The sequence below is a fragment of the Oncorhynchus mykiss genome, chromosome Y (assembly GCF_013265735.2).
Source record: "Oncorhynchus mykiss isolate Arlee chromosome Y, USDA_OmykA_1.1, whole genome shotgun sequence".
NCBI classification, from domain to species: domain Eukaryota; kingdom Metazoa; phylum Chordata; class Actinopteri; order Salmoniformes; family Salmonidae; genus Oncorhynchus; species Oncorhynchus mykiss.
This window is the reverse complement of record NC_048593.1, coordinates 4,665,519-4,691,086: the sequence shown is the minus strand read 5'-3', so window position 1 is coordinate 4,691,086 and position 25,568 is coordinate 4,665,519. Positions and strand designations below refer to the sequence as shown.

Sequence of the window (25,568 nt, the reverse complement as noted above, 5' to 3'; positions counted from 1 at the left end):
ACCATCGAGAGCATCATGACCGGTTGCATCACCGCCTGGTATGGGAACTGCTCGGCATCCAGCTGTAAGACACTACAGATTGTAGTGCGTACAGCCCAGTATATCACTGGGGCCAAGCTTCCTACCATCCAGGACCTATATACTAACGTGGCGGTGTCAGAGGAAGGCCCCAGAAATTGTCAAAGACTTCAGTCCCCCAAGTCATAGACTGTTCTCTCTGCTACCACACGGTAAGCAGTACCGGAGCTCCAAGTCTAGGTCCAAAAGGCTCCTTAACAGCTTCTACCCCCAAGCCATAAGACTGCTGAACAATGAATAAAATGGCCACCTGGACTATTTACATTTGATTTTGCATTACTGTTACTATCTGTTTATTATCTATGCATAGTCACTTTACCCCTACCTACATGTACAAATTACCTCGACTAACACATTTACTCGGTACCGGAACCACTTTTATATAGCCTCGGTATTTTATTGTGTTCGTTTTTATTTCATTTTTTACTTTATTTTATTCAGTACATTTTTTCTTAACTCTATTTCTTGAACTGCGTTGTTGGTTAAGGGCTTGCAAATAAGCATTTCACGGTAAGGTGTTGGGTGTTGTATTGGGCACATGTGACAAATTACATTTGATTTGATTTGTGACTGTGACTTTGTTGCTGTGTTATCTTGTGGAAACCAGACAGTGGGGGCGGGCTGCCGGTGAGTTTGTTTACATTGCTCATAACGCGCCATGCGATTCCTGGCTACGTGATGACGTAACCTGAAAGAAATCCGGTGGAACTCGGAAGAGAGGTGACTGTTGTATTCTAAATCAAAAGATCAAAATGAAATCAAAGGTGAGACAACTCTATTTTTCATGCATGTACGACACCTAGATATTTGCGTATGGTCAGTCATTCTTGAAAACCTAGGAATTCATCATGATCCTAAGAATTTGATGTATTCCGTGCATTCTACTTGGGTTAGCGCCATAGCTCAGCTAGCCAGCTTCTGCAACATTGTTTTTTCAGCATCTTGTGAATCACACGGGAAATGGAAATGTTTACACTTGTACGCAGTGTTCTGAATGCAAATCTGCACATAACAGTTTGCAGATGTTGGAAATCCAAACCTATATGGCTTACCTACGTTTTTTCTTCATTGTGAGTATTCAATTGTATTTGCTTGGTGACAGCTTCTATCATTGAGTATCATTAGCTAGTTGGCGACAGATTTCATGCGAATATTCTAAAATCTGCATAAAGAAAATATTTGCATTTTCCGTCAAGTGGAGTGTTTCCACCAAAACTGACTTGTTGCGGAGAAAAAACTGTGCGTGATGACGTAGACACACAGCATTAATTTTTTATTACGTTTTCATGTACGTAATACAAATCTAAATGTGTTTCCATCGCATTTTCAACTCAACCAATAGTTTTGTCACAAAAACTGTTGCCTAAATAGCCTGCCTCCTCTGGTCTTGGCACATGCGTTCTAACCAACAGTTCGCAGATACAGTGAGCGTAGACTAGTCTACATTATGAGATTATTATGGATATTTGTTTTTGTCAAGCATCGATCATCATGTCACCAGAATGAGTCCCTCGATATTTATTGGAAAAGACCATGAAGCTCATAGCGTGCACTTTCAGCACCCTAGCGAAGTTCCTCACAACTAACTTCACCTGTAACCTAATAAACTGCATGGTTTCCCGAGTCGGAGTGCGAGGACCACACACCATATCATCGCCTGACTCCCAAGTTTGCTTCAATATGATGGTTTTTAAATCAGTATTTGCGCATGAAGGCGTTTCCACCGCCATTTCTAGCATAATACATGTTACCGACACAGAAAGGTCCCACCATGTGGAATGAACACGTTATCTGTAGGCAGTTATAAAATTGTGCCAAACCTTCCAGTTTCCATCACAGCTGTCATTCATTTTCGTAATAATAATTAAAAAAAAGGTTTTGTACGGTATTACTTTGCTCACATGAACACTGTGGATCGAAGGTGGTTAGTGAGTAAACCCCACTTATGTACATTTTATGGCCATCTTTAGCAAGTTCTAGCTACTCTATGTGATCTCATGATTAATAGAATTATTAAATATTTGTCTAACTTCTTTTAAACTGGCATGGATAGTTAATCACAAATCTTATTTTATCACATCTAGTTAAGTGGGAGTGAAAGTGCATTTTTCTGTTTTGTCAGTGATATAAGGAATATCACAGAAACTGTGCTCGCAAAGTTAAAACATGAGTGGATTGCAAAGTACTAGGCCTATGTACAGTAATACCTTTACGCTCTAGATCTAGAACCCACATATTTAACTTCAACTTAATGAATGACTTGTTGATGTTCTACATGTTCTAGATCTAGAACCCTGGCTGCCATGGAGTCCGAGGGTAACGTGCTCCGCGTGGATTTCCCAAACTTCTCCGGATCCCTGCTTCAGAAGCTCAACCAGCAACGGCAGAGGGGCCAGCTTTGTGACATCATCGTGGTCATCCAGGGCCACCAGTACCGTGCTCACCGGGCCGTCCTGGCCGCCAGTTCGCCCTACTTCTGCGACCAGGTCCTCCTCAAAAACAGTGCCCGCTGTGTTTTACCCGACGTCATGCACCCATGCGTGTTCGAACGCCTCCTCCTCTCTTGCTACACAGGCACCCTGCACCTACCGGCCGGCGAAGTGGTAGCCTTCCTCACTGCAGCAAGCTTCCTCCAGATGTGGCACGTGGTGGACAAGTGCACTGAGCTGTTAGAGGTGGTAGGAAGCGGAACAAGAACATTAGTGCACAAGTCTTCTGGTGGGCTTGGGGACAGGCCTTCCCCTGGGGACAGCAGCTACCACAGCCCTGGGGATGGCTCCATGGACCTGGAGGCCGGCGGAGTAGCAGTGGAGGGCTTTGCCAAGATGGAAATGGATCAGCTCCTGGAGAACAGCTTCTCCCCATCCTCTCTGGAGAACAACAGCACCCAGCCCGGCGGCAGCTGCTCTCCGCCGGTCGACCACGACGGCTCAGGTAGCGAGGCCACCAGCCAGGACGGGGATGACGAGGAGGTTGGTGAGGGGGACTACCAGTACTCCAGACCAGCCTACGTCCCACCCAGCATCATGGGCCACAGGAAATGGGTCCATGTGAAGTCAGAGAGGCGTGAGGATTGCGGGGGCGGCGGGGCTCTGTTTAGCGGGGACTCTGCGGTTACTGACCCCGAGCAGATTAACTTTAACCTCTCCCAGGCCTCGGCCAGCAAGAGCTCCCTGGGCCACAGCATCGACGAGAAGCTGGTAGCTCAGCTGGAGGATCGCCTGGAGGAGGACCCGCTGGACTTTTATGGCACATCCATGGAGGGCTTCTCCGCCGACAAGGTCGAAGGGACCCCGCTTGGGCTAAAGAACGACCTGCTAGGAGGTGCAACCGGGTGTGAGGAGAGTGGCGGTGGTTTGGAAGGAAACCCCAGTGGCCTCCAGGAAGAGACTTCCCACTCGGGCTTTGCCTCAGTGGTCTACAAATTGTACCCCTGCCAGTGTGGCAAGAGCTTCACCCACAAGAGCCAACGGGACCGGCACATGAGCATGCACCTTGGCTTGCGGCCATATGGCTGCGCCGTGTGCGGTAAGAGCTTCAAGATGAAGCACCACCTGGTGGGCCACATGAAAATCCACACGGGTGTAAAGCCCTACGAGTGCAGCCTGTGTGCCAAGCGCTTCATGTGGCGGGACAGCTTCAACAGACACACGTCCTCCTGCACCAGGGCCCACCAGGCCCGGACTGCCGTCAACGAGCAGGCTGCCCAGATCTGCTGACCCCAGATCAGATTTCCAACTACAGTTCACCTCGTCATCTCCCACAGTCCCGTATCAGTTTCACTGAGCAGGCTTCCCAGATTTGCTGATCCTGGATCAGATTAACACACTAGCTTGGATGACCACCCTCCAATCAGTTTAGGTGGATATAGGGTTAATCCACCCGTTTTGATTTGAACAAAACCTTCCATACATATTTGCCCATTGTAGAAGTGCTCAGAAACAGCTTTTTCTTTTACCTGAATGCCAACATATTCAAAAGATTAAGGTGCTCAAAGTTTACCCATTCTTCATACCCCACCATAGCATAAAACATCCATGTCTTCATCACTGGAAAAGATAAACGGATTAGATTTATATAATTTGAAAAGCTTACAAACAGGGTTGTCAAACTATTTGATATATTTGCCATCGGTTGAGACACAACGTGCTCTTGAATACAGGGTGGGTATAATGGTTTGGCTAATAAATGTAGTAAAATGGGAATAACATTTACATTTCAAGTGGAACCACAAAGATGGTTGGAGGTCCAGACATCAGAGAATGTTGACTTGAATGGGAATATCTGTTGTTTTAAATTATACTGTCAATCCTCCATAGGAAACCTATTGAAATCATAGGAATTTACATTTTTACATTTGTCATTTAGCAGATGCTCTTATCCAGAGCGACTTATGTGTGAGTGCACACATTTTATTTATTTTTTTCATTTAAAAATAAAAATACTTGTCCCTCGTGGGACTCAAAGCCACAATCTTGACGGAGCATAGATAAAATAGATAATTGGAAATATAGATAATAGAATAGACATGACGATTTAAGTGTACATTTAATGGTGGGTTGACCGGTGGTCACCTTTGTGGTAGACTGGTAGTAGTTAAAGTTAACATTTTATTCAATGATCATTTCAGTGGTGTACCTGGTGGTTATTCAGTAGTGAGTTGCCTAGTTAAATAAAGGTTAAATATGTTTTATTTTTTAAACCCAGCTAAATTGCAGTGGTCTGAAGGGATAGGTCCATTACATTTCTATGATTGAAATGATACCCACCTTGTATTCTAGAGCAAGTTGTGTCTCAACTGTTGGTGGGCAAAACACAAAAACCTCAGACGATGTGAAATAGAGTCAGAGTTTACACATTTTTAGATAATTGAAGTTAAAGGTTGAAAAAAATGTTTACACTTTTTAACCCTTTGACACGTACCAACAAAAGGGTGTGATCATTGTATTGTGGTCCCTGCAGCGTACACTCAAACCAGTGTGATTAGAACGCTTATTTAGAACGTCCAGTTTTGATTGACACAACAGTCAGTATTTGAGCTGGCTACACTGTTTTCTCACAGAAACATTTAGCACAATCACAGTCCTTACAAAGTTATGCACTGAATGTGACCAGTTTATGTTTGGATGCAATGTCCAGACATTCACAGAAGTAGCAACAGCATAACACAATCATCCAAACCGGAAAATGTAGGCTACATTAGTCCTAGCACTAACTGAGGAAAGATTGAGGCCTGTTCTGACTACATATGCACAAATGTCTGCATACTTGATCTGCGGAAACACTGGGGAAGTGCTTGGCTTGGGCTCTCCTCGAAGTGAGAAGTTTGTCCGGTTCAGTAAAGTCTCAAACATAAATTGTCCACAACAGAAATCTCATAATTAAAATTCTTCAAACATACATGTATTATACACCATTTTAAAGATAAACTTGTTAATCCCACCACAGTGTCCGATTTCAAAAAGGCTTTACGACAAAAGCATACCATGCGATTATGTTAGGTCTGCACCTAGACACAAAAAAACACAGCCATTTTTCCAGCCAAAGAGAGGAGTCATAAAAAGCAGAAATAGAGATACAATTAATCACTATCCTTTGATGATGTTCATCAGATGGCACTCATAGGACTTCATGTTACACAACTTTATCGAACAAAACATTAATGTATTGTGTAACATGAATGTTTTGTTCGATAAAGTTCATATTTATATCCAAAAATCTCTGTTGACATTGGCGAGTTGTTCTGTTTTGCCTCCAAAATATCCGGTGAAATTTCAGAGATTTGATTAAAATACAACTGTTATGCATGGAATTAAAGATATACTTCTCCTTAATGCAACCGCTGTGTCAGATTTCAAAAAAGCTTTACGGAAAAAGCAGACCATGGAATAATCTGAGTACAGCACTCAGAGACCAAAACAAGCCATACAGATACCCGCCATGTTATGGAGTCAACAAAAGTCAGAAATAGCATTATAAATATTACACTAACCTTTGATAATCTTCATAAGAATGCACTCCCAGCAATCCCAGTTCCACAATAAATGTTTGTTTTGTTCGATAAAGTCCATAATTTATGTCCAATTACCTCCTTTTTGTTCGCGCATTTAGTACAGTAATCCAAATGCGCAGGCACTTGGTCCAGACAAAGTCAAAAAAGTTATATTACAGTTCGTAGAAACATGTCAAACGATGTATATAATCAATCTTTAGGATGTTTTTACCATAAATCTTCAATATTATTTCAACCGGAGAATTCCTTTGTCTTTAGAAATTAAAGGGAACGGTGCTAACTCTCACGGGCACGCGCCTGACTGAGCACATGGCCTTCTGGCAGACCCATGACTCAATCAGCTCTCATTCTCTCCCAGTTCACAGTAGAAGCCTGAAACAAGGTTCTAAAGACTGTTGACATCTAGTGGAAGCCTTAGGAATTGCAATATGACCCCACAGACACTGTATATTGGATAGGCTAAGACTTGAAAACTTCCCACTTCCTGGTTGGATTTGTTCTCAGGTTTTTGCCTGCCATATGAGTTCTGTTATACTCAGACATCATTCAAACAGTTTTAGAAACGCCAGAGTGTTTTCTATCAACATCTACTAATAATATGCATATCCTAGCATCTGGGCCTAGGAATCAGGCAGTTTAATCTGGGCACGATTTTCATCCGGACGTGAAAATACTGCCCCCTACCCCAAAGAAGTTAACTGACTTGCCTAGTTAAATAAAGGTCAAATAAAGAAATTCTGAAATCACGTGTATTAAACAACTCACGCTGGTGTGACCGATAAGAGATATTTGGAACTCACAAGTGACAAGGTTAAATATAATATTAAGTAAATCATGAAATAGTTTGATAACACTTTGTCATCTTTTAAATGACATCAAACTCAACCGTTTATCTTTTTTTTAATCAGTAATGAAGACAGGGATGTCTCATGGTATGGTGACATGGGTCAACTTTGAGCACCTTTATCTTCTGATTTTTTTGGCATTCAGGTCCAAAAAGTCATTTTCTGATCACTTCTTCCATGGGCAAACATGTATGGAAAGTGTTGTTTAAATCAAAAAGTGATCGACTTCAAATGGATTTACCCTTATAGATTTACAACGGGTCAGCGGCCTGAGCCAACCGTCACATACAAACTGATCCAAGATCAGAATCCTGGGACGCCAGCTTTGCAGTCTAGTCAGCTACTCAGATCTGCCAAGTCAGAATCAGAACCTCAGAAATTGTGGTGTGTGGACTGCTATAGCTACTTAACAGGAGAAACATGGAGTACATGTACAGTGCCTTCAGAAAGTATTCATACCCTTTTACTTATTCCACATTTTGTTGTGTTACAGCCTGAATTCAAAACATTTCATTTCTTCTACTTCTCACCCATCTACACAATATCCCATAATGAAAAAGTTAAAACATCTTTTTATAAATGTTAGCAAATTTATTGAAAATACAATACAGAAATATCTCATTTACATAAGTATTCACACCCCTGAGTCAATACTTTGTAGCAGCTGTGAGTCTTTCTGGGAAAGTTTCTAAGAGCTTTCCACACCTGGATTGTGCAACTTTTGCGTGCTATTCTTTTCAAAATTCAAGCTCTGTCAAATTGGTTGTTGATCATTGCTAGACAACCGTTATCAGGTCTTGCCATAGATTTTCAAGAAGATTAAAGTCAAAACTGCAACTCGGCCACTCGGGAAGATTCACTGTCTTCTTGGTAAGCAACTCCAGTGTAGATTTGGGCTTGTGTTTTAGGTTCTTGTCCTGCTGAAAGGTGAATTAATCTCCCAGTGTCTGGTGGAAAACACTGAACCAGGTTTTCTTTTAGAATTTTGCCTGTGCTTAGCACCATTTAGCACCAGTCCTTAACGATTACAAGCATACCCATAACATGATGCAGCCACCACTATGCTTGAAAATATGGAGAATGATACTTTGTAATGTGTTGTATTGGATTTGCCCCAAACATAACACTTTGTATTCAGGACAAAAAGTGAATTCGTTTACTACATTTTTTTGCAGTATTACTTTAGTGCCTTGTTGTAAACAGTATGCATGTTTTGGAATATTTATATTCTGTACAGGCTTCCTTCGTTTCACTCTCTCAATTAGGTTAGTATTGTGGAGTAACTACAATGTTGTTGATCCATCCTCAGTTTTTTCCTATCACAGCCATTAAACTGTAACTGTTTAAAGTCACCATTGGCCTCATGGTGAAATCCCTTCCTCTCCGGCAACTGAATTCGGAAGGACGCCTGAATCTTTGTAGGGACAGGGTTTATTGATACACCATCCAAAGTGTAATTAATAATTTCGTCATGCTCAAAGGGATATTTAATGTCTGCTTTTTTTATTTGAACCCATCTACCAATAGGTGCCATTCCTTGCGAGGCACTGGAAAACCACCCTGTTCTTTGTGGTTGAATCTGTGTTTGAAATTCACTGCTTGACTGAGGGACCATACAATTATTTGAGGTAGTCATTCAAAAATCATGTTCAACACTATTATTGCACATAGTCCATGCAACTTATTATGTGGCTTTTATGCAAATGTTTACTTCTGAACTTATTTAGGCGTGCCATTACAAAAGGGTTGAATACTTATTGACACAAGACATTTCTGCTTTTCATTTTTAATTAATTTGTAAAAAATGTATAAACATGATTCAACTTTGACATTATCAGGTACTGGGTGTAGGCCAGTGGGGAAAAATCTACATTTAATCCATGTTTAAATGAATTCTGTAACACAACCAAATGTGGAAAAAGTCGAGGGGTGTGAATACATTCTGAAGGCACCGTAAATAGACTTTGAAGCATGAATGGGTTTGGTCACACATCTAATGTGGGGTCCATGTTACCTCAATGTTCTCACATAGACGCATCAATAGCACACTGGCTAAAGCCATTATATTTACTTGGTTTAAACCATATATGGGCCTTTCTTTTGTTAACTATGTGGTAGGGCGTTTTTTCGCCCTCAGGACTAGATGTTGGAGAGTTGTGCCATTTATCTTGTCAATTAGCCAGCCATTCCCCAGAGGAGTGGCCATTTTGAAACCTTACTTGTTTATCCTCCGATGACTTCTCATATCTGTCACCTTGAAAATCAGGGATTCTCCTGTTTATCGTGTATTAATAGTTTATTTATTCATGGTTTGGGAGTGGAATCATGTAAATGAGACAGTGTATCTTTGACATACTTGTACAGTTGTAGAAAATGATGGTATGTTCAATGAGGGTGAGTATGGTTTGTTAAGGTGTGCCAATGTACTGTGTAGCCCAAGTTAGGTCAACATAACTTGTGAGGCTGTTGAGCTATGTAAATGGAATAGTACTTATGATATTAGCACATGTTTTTTACTTATTGAACATACTTAAAGTAACCATCCAGTGTTTCCAGATTTCTATGAAATATTTCTATGAAAAATTAATTACAATTTGAGTGAAATAGTTTTCCTTCCAAAAATGGGTAATTAGGCATGTTAAAACACAGCTTTTCTGGGTTGGAATTGTGTGTGCGTACCCCAACAACAGAATGGTGTGGGTGTATACCGTTCATAAAAACAATTCATGCAAGTTGACTGAAGATTGCCCTGCTCAGCCAATGAGGCAGGGTGACATCATTCTCTATGGGTAAATAGCAAATATTTTTTTAAATGGTCTGTTTGAGATACAAGTTTGAGGTGGAGTTTGTGTTTTTTTTCTCAAATTTATGATTTGGCCACAAATCTGAGTATGAAATGAGTCAACAAAATTATTTGGGTTTGAGTTAACAGAATATATACTTTTAAAAGTTAGGTTTTCCCTGGACAGTTACTTTAAGTTTAATGAGTCATGCATTTCAGTTTTGGAAATAGTATTCTTAAAGGCACTTAAACCTAGTTTGAACCAGAGCATGCCTTTCTAGTGACTTTTTGCCAGTAGGCTACCTGCTAGATAGTCTCTTCACACTTTTGTTCAGTCAGCCACATAAAGAGTTATGTGAAAAATAATACAAGAAAGGTAGTATGCCTAATTTTAAAATTATGCCTGCGATAAGTCATAAGACTGTTTCGCTTGCTAGGTTTGTGATGCTAGGTCGGTTTTACAGTTTATACTATTTCAATTCAAACAGGATTTGACTGATGTTATATTTCCAAACAACAATTGATATGTTTAACTGGAAACCTCAATTACATATACTAAAACCTCAACATATTTATCATAAAATATTTAACTATATTTTCAGGAAGTAGGTATAAATAAATGTACAAATGCACAAAAAGATTACTGTACTGTAGTTCTGATAATCAACATATTGAATATAGTTTGTGGTTTCTTACTACTCTTATAGCCTAATAAATATTGTTTTTAGATAATTTATGACTGACATTGTTGATATATTGTTATTTTTTTAATCAGCACGCGTTAATGGATTTTGAATTTAAGATATGATCCTTGTAGAATGAACGTTAAATCCTACAATGTTTTGTAAAAAAAGGTGACAATTGGTACTGATACCACCACAACGAGGAATATGCCACAATCTGTTCACCAATAGCTTTCTAGGTATTGTTAAAGAAAATTCAAGTGGACAGTCTAAGATTTTGCACTAGTTGCTACTTTTGTGACTATGTATTACGGGTGCCCTGGGAAATAAAGAGCAAACTATCTTCATTTTGAGGATAAACAAACATAATGATTGAACTACAGGACCAACTGAATTTGTTTGGGAAGATGTTTCTGCTTTTGCTTCCTTATATTAGTGATGACATTTTGTAGTATACTGAATAATACGATACTACACCTATTAGTATCCCTTGATCAGGTTCCATGATCAAACATGTTTTTAGAAATGTTTGCAAATGTATTGAAAATGAAATGAGATGCAGAAATATGTAATTTACATAAGTATTCACACCCCTGAGTCAATCCACGTTAGAATCACGGTTGACAGTGATTACAGCTGTGAGTCTTTCTTGGTAAATCTCTAAGAGCTCTGCACACCTAGATTGTACAATATTTGCACGTTTTTCTTAAAAAAATATTCAAGCTCTGTCAAGTTGGTTGTTGATCATTGCTAGACAACAATTGTCATTTCTTGCCATAGATTTTCAAGTAGATTTAAGTCAAAACTGTAACTAGGCCGCTCAGGAACATTCAATGTCATCTTAGTAAGCATCTCCAGTGTCTGTTCAGCCTTTTGTTTTTCGGTTATTGTCCTGCTGTAAGGTGAAAAGAACCTGGACCAACAAAGGTATTGCAAGTGTCTGGAACAGGTCATTTTTCATTATTTTTCAGGATTCTTGATTACTAGTATGCAAATTGTATTTTTGTATTGGCTGCTAACGAAACAAAAGACAATCATTTTAGAGTGACAGTCTTTTTCATGTGAAAGCTAACATTGGAGCATTTGATTCAAAGTAGGACATCTATGTCTACTGTATGCGGTACAAAATATGGTATCTGAAATGATGCTACGGTATTTGCTTCCACATTTATCAGAAGTTCTGTAGGTTATCTGGAGAAGTGTAATCTAATTATCAATTGAAAATAAATTCCTCGGAATGATAGGCCTAGGTACTGTTAAATCAAATTAAAGTGAACAGTCTGAGATTTAGCACTAGTTAGTTGCTACTTTTGTGACTGTATTACAGGTGTCCTGGGAAAATAAAGAGCAAGCTGACTTCATTTTTGAGGATAAAAAACAATGATTAAGCAATAGGACCAATTGAGCTTGTTTGGGAAGATGTTTCTGCTTCCGTGTCCATTATATTAGCGGTGAAACTAAAACTACCTCACATAAATTAGCATGTGTCTTTAAATTTTTACTATCTAACAAAAGTTGCTCCCATTTTTCCAGAACTCTTTCCTAAAACTTTCTTTGTCACCATTTTCGATATTTTCTTCTTATAGAAGAACTTGGAATGTTTTGTACAAACAAAATGTTTTCAGCAATAAATGTTTGCTCCCTGTGTAACATTTCATAGGTGATGTTGTTTGGAAATCTCTACTTCACTAGGTTAAATTAATTATTTCAATGATATTACCTGTGGACTATTTCTCTTATGCTGTGTGAATGGAACAACTTATGACACCCTACCACAGGGTGGTGTATTTTGAGACGGTCAAATAACGGAGGGTTGTCTTGATACCACAGCACTGAGTTTACCACGGCAAAAAGAAAACACAAAGCAGACTGAACTCTATGGTCCTTTAAAAAACCTGCTGTATGTAAAATATTGTGTGATGTAGCTTGGGAATAAACAAATGTGACTCTAGGTGACAACAGAAGGCTTGGGCCGTGTTTGAGAACATAAAAACCGCCATGTACCATGGGTGACTTGTGACTGACAGAGTACTTATTTATTATCCAAGGGGATTTGTAAACCAGTCAGTCTCGACTCCCCTTTAAAGTCAGCTGCAATGTTGAACTGCGTGTTTGCAACATTTGAAAGAAATTCTCAAGAAATGATGTTGTTTTGTTTCCATTCCAAGATACTTCAGAGTATTGCGATACTGTTATTGTGACAACCACAGAATGTAGTAAGTATTTCCTATTACCTTTCCTATTACCGCGTGCGGTTGACCCACATGACATAATCCTCATACCGATCATGTCATCTTTGTGAAAGTATGATGCTTTACTGCCTTCAGGAAGTATTCATACCCCCTGACTTATTCCACATTATGTTGTGTTACAGCCTGGATTCAAAATGGATGAAATAGATTGTAACTAAAGGCACTGTAACTAATCACTCACTTCAATGCGTGCTGAGTCTCAGGTTTCATATTGATCACTAGACTAGGAAGCCACAGACCGTTACAGGTCGTTCCACTAAAAGACTCTCTTTTGCATACCTTTTATATTTTATGTAAAAATTGTACACCAGTATGGCATTTTATGAGTCTGTTATATTAAAGGAAGTGCCCTTTTAATATAGACAATGTGGAAAATTAAATAAATCAGATATTTAATATGAATAAAGATTTGCTTAAGTGCCATAATTCAGCATTGACATGTCCCTCCATGCAACCCCACAAATGAATACTACAGTTTACTATAGGATACTGTAGTACTTACTATAGAATTCTGAAGCAAACTGTAATATACTGTAGAATCCTATTCTCCACGCTAGTATTCCTCAATCTTGTAGTGTTTACTATAGACTTCTGTAGTATTCTGTAGAATTATATACTACACACTGTAGTATTCCTCAATTGTGTAGTGCTTACTACATCATTTTGTAGTATACTGTATAATACTATACTACACACTAGTAACCCCCTGAATCATGTAGTGCTTACTATAGATTTGTGAAGTATGCTGTAGAATACTATCAATACAAAAAACAATGTTTTAAGTGAAATATTAGCTTTTGTCTGAAGCTGAAAAAGACAGGACATTCTAAAGCTTATTTGACCTATGCAAAAGGCTTTACAGCATAAGCAGTTTGACTACTACTAGAGTACTGTGGCGTTATTATCTACTGTACTTCAACAACATATGTACTCACATTGGATGGGTGTATTAGGATTCAAACCTTCTTTCAAACAGCCTAATATGAACTCCTAGAGTCGGTTTACCACATTCATGTACTTGGTAATATAAACGTGTTTTTTCATGTAAAACATAATCCCATTCCACTCATTTAAACATTGTATGGGGAGGTTTTCCCAGACACAGATTAAGCCTAGTCCTGGATTCAAAAGCAAGATCAATGGAACATTTATGGTCCAGGACTAGGTGTAATCTGTGTCTGCAAAACAGCTCCTTAACCTGCCTGACATTTGACCAAGCTTAATACATAAGCCTACTGAGACAAGTTAGTTGACCGCTTTTGAACATATTTTAAAGCTATACATGTTTATGTTCCTGTTATAAACAATGGAGTAATGCAGCCTTATATTTTGGTTTATGTTAGGGTAAGACAGTTGCGCTATGCACTTGAGGCATTTATAAGTTATAGTATTTAAAGGGTCAATTTGTAATTGCTTAATCAATTTTTTTTAACTTACAACTTATTTACACATACCCATTGATTCTTGAAGAATATAACTTATATATTAAATGCCTCATGTACTTTACTGTACATCTGTTGTTGATGTACAGTAAATCAGTAAAGTTACAGTACTCTAGCAGTAGTCAAACTGCTTATGCTGAAAAGCCTTGTTAGTGCATAGGTCAAATTAGCTTTTGAATTTCTGTCGTTTTCGGCTTCAGCCAAAAGCGAATATAGTTTTTATAATTTCCAGGTATGTTTTTTTTTTACCCGGAAGGTCTGATAATAGTCCTGCCACCGAACATTATTACTGTGCATTATAACTATTTGAAATTGCTTAAAACGACATGGCTGTCAATGGCCTAAAGTAGTTGGTTTTTAAAATGGGAGAGCTCTTTAACAGTTTAATAAGCTAGACACTAGACCAGCTGTAAACAGGTCTTAGAATTACATAACTAGTTTATAAGCTATACTAGAATTATTTAAATGTGAATTCATTCGCTTAAAAGGAATACATTTACCACAGTACCTAACTCCCCCATGATATATTTTCTGGATATTGTGTTGGGCCAAACAACGCCATTTACCTATTTATTAGGATCCCCATTAGCGTTTGCAGAAGCAGCAGGTACTCTTCCTGGGGTCCACAAAAAAAATACAAAACATGACAAGTAACAGAACACTGATACACTGATGGACAAGGACAGTCACACAAATGTCAAATACAATGATAAACAAACAATACAACAAAAAAGAAACCAGGCCGCCAGTTGGGGAACTCTAATACAAAGTCAAATTAGTTCATAAAGTATGACCGGGAGAGGTAGATGAAGCCAAGTGTAAGATTAGAGCCATTCTGATAGATGTGTGGCAGGAGAGGAGTTCATAAAGTATGACCGGGAGAGGTAGATGAAGCCAAATGTAAGATTAGAGCCATTCTGATAGATGTGTGGCAGGAGAGGAGTTCATAAAGTATGACCGGGAGAGGTAGATGAAGCCAAGTGTAAGATTAGAGCCATTCTGATAGATGTGTGGCAGGAGAGGAGTTCATAAAGTATGACCGGGAGAGGTAGATGAAGCCAAATGTAAGATTAGAGCCATTCTGATAGATGTGTGGCAGGAGAGGAGTTCATAAAGTATGACCGGGAGAGGTAGATGAAGCCAAGTGCAAGATTAGAGCCATTCTGATAGATGTGTGACAGGAGAGGAGTTCATAAAATATGACCGGGAGAGGTAGATGAAGCCAAGTGTAAGATTAGAGCCATTCTGATAGATGTGTGGCAGGAGAGGTGTTCATAAAGTATGACCGGGAGAGGTAGATGAAGCCAAGTGTAAGATTAGAGCCATTCTGATAGATGTGTGGCAGGAGAGGTGTTCATAAAGTATGACCGGGAGAGGTAGATGAAGCCAAGTGTAAGATTAGAGCCATTCTGATAGATGTGTGGCAGGAGAGGAGTTCATAAAGTATGACCGGGAGAGGTAGATGAAGCCAAATGTAAGATTAGAGCCATTCTGATAGATGTGTGGCAGGAGAGGAGTTCATAAAGTATGACCGGGAGAGGTAGATGAAGCCAAGTGCAAGATTAGAGCCATTCTGATAGATGTGTGGCAGGAGAGGAGTTCATAAAGTATGACCGGGAGAGGTAGATGAAGCCAAGTGTAAGATTAGAGCCATTCTGATAGATGTGTGGCAGGAGAGGTGTTCATAAAGTATGACCGGGAGAGGTAGATGAAGCCAAGTGTAAGATTAGAGCCATTCTGATAGATGTGTGGCAGGAGAGGAGTTCATAAAGTATGACCGGGAGAGGTAGATGAAGCCAAATGTAAGATTAGAGCCATTCTGATAGATGTGTGGCAGGAGAGGAGTTCATAAAGTATGACCGGGAGAGGTAGATGAAGCCAAGTGTAAGATTAGAGCCATTCTGATAGATGTGTGGCAGGAGAGGAGTTCATAAAGTATGACCGGGAGAGGTAGATGAAGCCAAATGTAAGATTAGAGCCATTCTGATAGATGTGTGGCAGGAGAGGTGTTCATAAAGTATGACCGGGAGAGGTAGATGAAGCCAAGTGTAAGATTAGAGCCATTCTGATAGATGTGTGGCAGGAGAGGAGTTCATAAAGTATGACCGGGAGAGGTAGATGAAGCCAAGTGTAAGATTAGAGCCATTCTGATAGATGTGTGGCAGGAGAGGAGTTCATAAAGTATGACCGGGAGAGGTAGATGAAGCCAAGTGTAAGATTAGAGCCATTCTGATAGATGTGTGGCAGGAGAGGAGTTCATAAAGTATGACCGGGAGAGGTAGATGAAGCCAAATGTAAGATTAGAGCCATTCTGATAGATGTGTGGCAGGAGAGGAGTTCATAAAGTATGACCGGGAGAGGTAGATGAAGCCAAGTGTAAGATTAGAGCCATTCTGATAGATGTGTGGCAGGAGAGGAGTTCATAAAGTATGACCGGGAGAGGTAGATGAAGCCAAGTGTAAGATTAGAGCCATTCTGATAGATGTGTGGCAGGAGAGGAGTTCATAAAGTATGACCGGGAGAGGTAGATGAAGCCAAGTGTAAGATTAGAGCCATTCTGATAGATGTGTGGCAGGAGAGGAGTTCATAAAGTATGACCGGGAGAGGTAGATGAAGCCAAATGTAAGATTAGAGCCATTCTGATAGATGTGTGGCAGGAGAGGAGTTCATAAAGTATGACCGGGAGAGGTAGATGAAGCCAAGTGTAAGATTAGAGCCATTCTGATAGATGTGTGGCAGGAGAGGAGTTCATAAAGTATGACCGGGAGAGGTAGATGAAGCCAAATGTAAGATCAGAGCCATTATGATAGATGTGTGGCAGGAGAGGAGTTCATATAGTATGGCCAGGAGAGGTAGATGAAGCCAAATGTAAGATTAGAGCCATTCTGATAGATGTGTGGCAGGAGAGGTTGGACAGCAAGCCCAAGGCTCTGCATCTACTGCATACAGTGGTTCCTTAACTAAAAGTTTTGAGATTATTCAGCGGGATTTAGAGGTAATTTGTGGTTAAGTACGGTACCCTGTGTCACTGTTTCATTGCTTCACACCAGCGCAAGGGGGAGAAAGAGCACTGATTACTCTTTTGGTTCCCAAGGCGCTAATGTGTCTCTACCGTACAATGAATGGCCTATATAAAAATCTAACTTTTTTGTTGTTTCTACGCGTCAACAGTTTGCCATGTACACTATTATAGTCTCTAAAATGACATGGATGCCATGTACAGTATTATAGTCTGTAAAATGACATGGATAACAGTTACACTATTATAGTCTCTAAAATGCCCTGCATGCAATGTACACTATTATAGTCTCTAAAATGACCTGGATGCCATGTACACTATTATAGTCTCTAAAATGACCTGGATGCCATGTACACTATTATAGTCTCTACAATGACATGGATGCCATGTACAGTATTATAGTCTGTAAAATGACATGGATAATAGTTACACTATTATAGTCTCTAAAATGACCTGGATGCCATGTACACTAGTATAGTCTCTACAATGACATGGATGCCATGTACAGTATTATAGTCTGTAAAATGACATGGATAACAGTTACACTATTATAGTCTCTAAAATGCCCTGCATGCAATGTACACTATTATAGTCTCTAAAATGACCTGGATGCCATGTACACTATTATAGTCTCTAAAATGACCTGGATGCCATGTACACTATTATAGTCTCTAAAATGACATGGATGCCATGTACACTATTATAGTCTGTAAAATGACCTGGATGCCATGTACACTATTATAGTCTCTAAAATGACCTGGATGCCATGTACACTATTATAGTCTCTAAAATGACCTGGATGTCATGTACACTATTATAGTCTCTAAAATGACCTGGATGCCATGTACACTATTATAGTCTCTAAAATGACCTGGATGCCATGTACACTATTATAGTCTCTAAAATGACCTGGATGTCATGTACACTATTATAGTCTCTAAAATGCCCTGCATGCAATGTACACTATTATAGTCTCTACAATGACCTGGATGCCATGTACACTATTATAGTCTCTAAAATGACCTGGATGCCATGTACACTATTATAGTCTCTAAAATGACCTGGATGCCATGTACACTATTATAGTCTCTAAAATGACCTGGATGCCATGTACACTAGTATAGTCTCTAAAATGACCTGGATGCCATGTACACTATTATAGTCTCTAAAATGACCTGGATGCCATGTACACTATTATAGTCTCTAAAATGACCTGGATGCCATGTACACTATTATAGTCTCTAAAATGACCTGGATGCCATGTACACTATTATAGTCTCTAAAATACCTGGATGCCATGTACAGTGTTATAGTCTCTAAAATGACCTGGATGCCATGTACACTATTATAGTCTGTAAAATGACCTGGATGCCATGTACACTATTATTGTCTGTAAAATGACATGGATAATAGTTACACTATTATAGTCTCTAAAATGAACTGGATGCCATGTACACTATTATAGTCTCTAAAATACCTGGATGCCATGTACAGTGTTATAGTCTCTAAAATGACCTGGATGCCATGTACACTATTATAGTCTGTAAAATGACCTGGATGCCATGTACACTATTATAGTCTCTAAAATGGCCTGGATGCCATGTACACTATTATAGTCTGAAAAATGACCTGGATGCCATGTACACTATTATAGTCTCTAAAATGACCTGGATGCCATGTACACTATTATAGTCTCTAAAATGACCTGGATGCCATGTACACTATTATAGTCTCTAAAATGACCTGGATGCCATGTACACTATTATAGTCACTAAAATGACCTGGATGCCATGTACATTATTATAGTCTGTAAAATTACCTGGATGCCATGTACACTATTATAGTCTCTAAAATGACCTGGATGCCATGTACACTATTATAGTCTGTAAAATGACCTGGATGCCATGTACACTATTATAGTCTCTAAAATGGCCTGGATGCCATGTACACTATTATAGTCTGAAAAATGACCTGGATGCCATGTACACTATTATAGTCTCTAAAATGACCTGGATGCCATGTACACTATTATAGTCTCTAAAATGACCTGGATGCCATGTACACTATTATAGTCTCTAAAATGACCTGGATGCCATGTACACTATTATAGTCTCTAAAATGACCTGGATGCCATGTACACTATTATAGTCTCTAAAATGACCTGGATGCCATGTACACTATTATAGTCTCTAAAATGACCTGGATGCCATGTACACTATTATAGTCACTAAAATGACCTGGATGCCATGTACATTATTATAGTCTGTAAAATTACCTGGATGCCATGTACACTATTATAGTCTCTAAAATGACCTGGATGCCATGTACACTATTATAGTCTCTAAAATTACCTGGATGCCATGTACACTATTATAGTCTCTAAAATGACCTGGATGCCATGTACACTATTATAGTCTCTAAAATGACCTGGATGCCATGTACACTATTATAGTCTCTAAAATGACCTGGATGCCATGTACACTATTATAGTCTGTAAAATGACATGGATGCCATGTACACTATTATAGTCTCTAAAATGACCTGGATGCCATGTACAGTATTATAGTCTGTAAAATGACATGGATAACAGTTACACTATTATAGTCTCTAAAATGACCTGGATGCCATGTACACTATTATAGTCTCTAAAATGACCTGGATGCCATGTACACTATTATAGTCTCTAAAATGACCTGGATGCCATGTACACTATTATAGTCTGTAAAATGACATGGATAATAGTTACACTAATATAGTCTCTAAAATGACCTGGATGCCATGTACACTATTATAGTCTCTAAAATGACCTGGATGCCATGTACACTATTATAGTCTGTAAAATGACCTGGATGCCATGTACACTATTATAGTCTCTAAAAATGACCTGGATGCCATGTACACTATTATTGTCTGTAAAATGACATGGATAATAGTTACACTATTATAGTCTCTAAAATGACCTGGATGCCATGTACACTATTATAGTCTCTAAAATGACCTGGATGCCATGTACAGTATTATAGTCTGTAAAATGACATGGATAACAGTTACACTATCATAGTCTCTAAAATGACCTGGATGCCATGTACACTATTATAGTCTCTAAAATGACCTGGATGCCATGTACACTATTATAGTCTCTAAAATACCTGGATGCCATGTACAGTGTTATAGTCTCTAAAATGACCTGGATGCCATGTACACTATTATAGTCTCTAAAATGACCTGGATGCCATGTACACTATTATAGTCACTAAAATGACCTGGATGCCATGTACATTATTATAGTCTGTAAAATGACCTGGATGCCATGTACACTATTATAGTCTCTAAAATGACCTGGATGCCATGTACACTATTATAGTCTCTAAAATGACCTGGATGCCATGTACACTATTATAGTCTCTAAAATGACCTGGATGCCATGTACACTATTATAGTCTCTAAAATGACCTGGATGCCATGTACACTATTATAGTCTCTAAAATGACCTGGATGCCATGTACACTATTATAGTCTGTAAAATGACATGGATGCCATGTACACTATTATAGTCTCTAAAATGACCTGGATGCCATGTACAGTATTATAGTCTGTAAAATGACATGGATAACAGTTACACTATTATAGTCTCTAAAATGACCTGGATGCCATGTACACTATTATAGTCTCTAAAATGACCTGGATGCCATGTACACTATTATAGTCTCTAAAATGACCTGGATGCCATGTACACTATTATAGTCTCTAAAATGACCTGGATGCCATGTACACTATTATAGTCTCTAAAATGACCTGGATGCCATGTACACTATTATAGTCTCTAAAATGACCTGGATGCCATGTACACTATTATAGTCTGTAAAATGACATGGATGCCATGTACACTATTATAGTCTCTAAAATGACCTGGATGCCATGTACAGTATTATAGTCTGTAAAATGACATGGATAACAGTTACACTATTATAGTCTCTAAAATGACCTGGATGCCATGTACACTATTATAGTCTCTAAAATGACCTGGATGCCATGTACACTATTATAGTCTCTAAAATGACCTGGATGCCATGTACACTATTATAGTCTGTAAAATGACATGGATAATAGTTACACTAATATAGTCTCTAAAATGACCTGGATGCCATGTACACTATTATAGTCTCTAAAATGACCTGGATGCCATGTACACTATTATAGTCTCTAAAATGACCTGGATGCCATGTACACTATTATAGTCTGTAAAATGACATGGATAATAGTTACACTAATATAGTCTCTAAAATGACCTGGATGCCATGTACACTATTATAGTCTCTAAAATGACCTGGATGCCATGTACACTATTATAGTCTGTAAAATGACCTGGATGCCATGTACACTATTATAGTCTCTAAAAATGACCTGGATGCCATGTACACTATTATTGTCTGTAAAATGACATGGATAATAGTTACACTATTATAGTCTCTAAAATGACCTGGATGCCATGTACACTATTATAGTCTCTAAAATGACCTGGATGCCATGTACAGTATTATAGTCTGTAAAATTACATGGATAACAGTTACACTATCATAGTCTCTAAAATGACCTGGATGCCATGTACACTATTATAGTCTCTAAAATGACCTGGATGCCATGTACACTATTATAGTCTCTAAAATACCTGGATGCCATGTACAGTGTTATAGTCTCTAAAATGACCTGGATGCCATGTACACTATTATAGTCTCTAAAATGACCTGGATGCCATGTACACTATTATAGTCACTAAAATGACCTGGATGCCATGTACATTATTATAGTCTGTAAAATGACCTGGATGCCATGTACACTATTATAGTCTCTAAAATGACCTGGATGCCATGTACACTATTATAGTCTCTAAAATGACCTGGATGCCATGTACAGTATTATAGTCTGTAAAATGACATGGATAACAGTTACACTATTATAGTCTCTAAAATGACCTGGATGCCATGTACACTATTATAGTCTCTCAAATGACCTGGATGCCATGTACACTATTATAGTCTCTAAAATGACCTGGATGCCATGTACACTATTATAGTCTCTAAAATGACCTGGATGCCATGTACACTATTATAGTCTCTAAAATGACCTGGATGCCATGTACACTATTATAGTCTGTAAAATGACATGGATGCCATGTACACTATTATAGTCTCTAAAATGACCTGGATGCCATGTACAGTATTATAGTCTGTAAAATGACATGGATAACAGTTACACTATTATAGTCTCTAAAATGACCTGGATGCCATGTACACTATTATAGTCTCTAAAATGACCTGGATGCCATGTACACTATTATAGTCTCTAAAATGACCTGGATGCCATGTACACTATTATAGTCTCTAAAATGACCTGGATGCCATGTACACTATTATAGTCTCTAAAATGACCTGGATGCCATGTACACTATTATAGTCTCTACAATGACCTGGATGTTAAGGCTAATCTGAAGATGGTGCTGGCTAAAGCTAAAACTGGCGAGTGTAGAGAGTATAGAGATATTGTTATCCACGTCGGCACCAACGATTTTAGGATGAAACAGTCAGAGATCACCAAGCGCAACATAGCTTCTGCGTGTAAATCAGCTAGAAAGATGTGTCGGCATCGAGTAATTGTCTCTGGCCCCCTCCCAGTTAGGGGGAGTGATGAGCTCTACAGCAGAGTCTCACAACTCAATCGCTGGTTGAAAACTGTTTTCTGCCCCTCCCAAAAGATAGAATTTGTAGATAATTGGCCCTCTTTCTGGGACTCACCCACAAACAGGACCAAGCCTGACCTGCTGAGGAGTGACGGACACCATCCTAGCTGGAGGGGTGCTCTCATTTTATCTACCAACATAGACAGGGCTCTAACTCCTCTAGCTCCACAATGAAATAGGGTGCAGGCCAGGCAGCAGGCTGTTAGCCAGCCTGCCAGCATAGTGGAGTCTGCCACTAGCACAGTCAGTGTAGTCAGCTCAGCTATCACCATTGAGACCGTGTCTGTGCCTCGACCTAGGTTGGGCAAAACTAAACATGGCGGTGTTCGCCTTAGCAATCTCACTAGGATAAAGACCACCTCCATTCCTGTCATTATTGAAAGAGATCATGATACCTCACATCTCAAAATAGGGCTACTTAATGTTAGATCCCTTACTTCAAAGGCAATTATAGTCAATGAACTAATCACTGATCATAATCTTGATGTGATTGGCCTGACTGAAACATGGCTTAAGCCTGATGAATTTACTGTGTTAAATGAGGCCTCACCTCCTGGCTACACTAGTGACCATATCCCCCGTGCATCCCGCAAAGGCGGAGGTGTTGCTAACATTTACGATAGCAAATTTCAATTTACAAAAAAAAAAAAGACGTTTTCGTCTTTTGAGCTTCTAGTCATGAAATCTATGCAGCCTACTCAATCACTTTTTATAGCTACTGTTTACAGGCCTCCTGGGCCATATACAGCGTTCCTCACTGAGTTCCCTCAATTCCTATCGGACCTTGTAGTCATAGCGGATAATATTCTAATCTTTGGTGACTTTAATATTCACATGGAAAAGTCCACAGACCCACTCCAAAAGGCTTTCGGAGCCATCATCGACTCAGTGGGTTTTGTCCAACATGTCTCTGGACCCACTCACTGTCACAGTCATACGCTGGACCTAGTTTTGTCCCATGGAATAAATGTTGTGGATCTTAATGTTTTTCCTCATAATCCTGGACTATCGGACCACCATTTTATTACGTTTGCAATTGCAACAAATAATCTGCTCAGACCCCAACCAAGGATCATCAAAAGTCGTGCTATAAATTCACAGACAACACAAAGATTCCTTGATGTCCTTCCAGACTCCTTCTGCCTACCCAAGGACGCCAGAGGACAAAAATCAGTTAACCACCTAACTGAGGAACTCAACTTAACCTTGCGCAATACCCTAGATGCAGTTGCACCCCTAAAAACTAAAAACATTTCTCATAAGAAACTAGCTCCCTGGTACACAGAAAATACCCGAGCTCTGAAGCAAGCTTCCAGAAAATTGGAACGGAAATGGCGCCACACCAAACTGGAAGTCTTCCGACTAGCTTGGAAAGACAGTACTGTGCAGTACCGAAGAGCCCTTACTGCTGCTCGATCATCCTATTTTTCTGACTTAATTGAGGAAAATAAGAACAATCCGAAATTCCTTTTTGATACTGTCGCAAAGCTAACTAAAAAGCAGCATTCCCCAAGAGAGGATGACTTTCACTTTAGCAGTGATAAATTCATGAACTTCTTTGAGGAAAAGATTATGATTATTAGAAAGCAAATTACGGACTCTTCCTTAAATCTGCGTATTCCTTCAAAGCTCAGTTGTCCTGAGTCTGCACAACTCTGCCAGGACCTAGGATCAAGAGAGACACTCAAGTGTTTTAGTACTATATCTCTTGACACAATGATGAAAATAATCATGGCCTCTAAACCTTCAAGCTGCATACTGGACCCTATTCCAACTAAACTACTGAAAGAGCTGCTTCCTGTGCTTGGCCCTCCTATGTTGAACATAATAAACGGCTCTCTATCCACCGGATGTGTACCAAACTCACTAAAAGTGGCAGTAATAAAGCCTCTCTTGAAAAAGCCAAACCTTGACCCAGAAAATATAAAAAACTGATGTACGAAGGGCTATATAAAATAAATTTGATTGATTGATTGATTGGATGCCATGTACACTATTATAGTCTCTAAAATGACCTGGATGCCATGTACACTATTATATTCTGTAAAATGACCTGGATGCCATGTACACTATTATAGTCTGTAAAATGACCTGGATGCCATGTACAGTATTATAGTCTGTAAAATGACATGGATAACAGTTACACTATTATAGTCTCTAAAATGACCTGGATGCCATGTACACTATTATAGTCTCTGAAATGACCTGGATGCCATGTACACTATTATAGTCTCTACAATGACATGGATGCCATGTACACTATTATAGTCTCTAAAATGACCTGGATGCCATGTACACTATTATAGTCTGTAAAATGACCTGGATGCCATGTACACTATTATAGTCTCTGGATGCCATGTACACTATTATAGTCTCTAAAATGACCTGGATGCCATGTACACTATTATAGTCTGTAAAATGACATGGATAACAGTTACACTATTATAGTCTCTAAAATGACCTGGATGCCATGTACACTATTATAGTCTCTAAAATACCTGGATGCCATGTACAGTGTTATAGTCTCTAAAATGACCTGGATGCCATGTACACTATTATAGTCTGTAAAATGACCTGGATGCCATGTACACTATTATAGTCTCTAAAATGGCCTGGATGCCATGTACACTATTATAGTCTGTAAAATGACCTGGATGCCATGTACACTATTATAGTCTCTAAAATGACCTGGATGCCATGTACACTATTATAGTCTC

General features: G+C 39.1%; 1 protein-coding gene across 1 annotated transcript; it reads left to right on the top strand.

The window, feature by feature from the left end:
- Nucleotides 1–745: 745 nt before the first annotated feature.
- LOC110509533 (zinc finger and BTB domain-containing protein 43) lies at nucleotides 746–5,563 on the top strand. Its single transcript, XM_021590451.2, has 2 exons — nucleotides 746–842; nucleotides 2,363–5,563. The coding sequence occupies exon 2, from the start codon at nucleotides 2,382–2,384 to the stop codon at nucleotides 3,795–3,797; it is 1,416 nt and encodes a 471-aa protein (XP_021446126.2). The 5' UTR covers nucleotides 746–842; nucleotides 2,363–2,381; the 3' UTR covers nucleotides 3,798–5,563.
- The last annotated feature ends 20,005 nt before the right edge of the window (nucleotides 5,564–25,568 follow it).

Coding starts and splice junctions, on each gene's coding strand:
- LOC110509533 (XM_021590451.2), top strand. CDS start 2,382: ATGGAGTCCGAGGGTAACGTGCTCCGCGTGGATTTCCCAAACTTCTCC.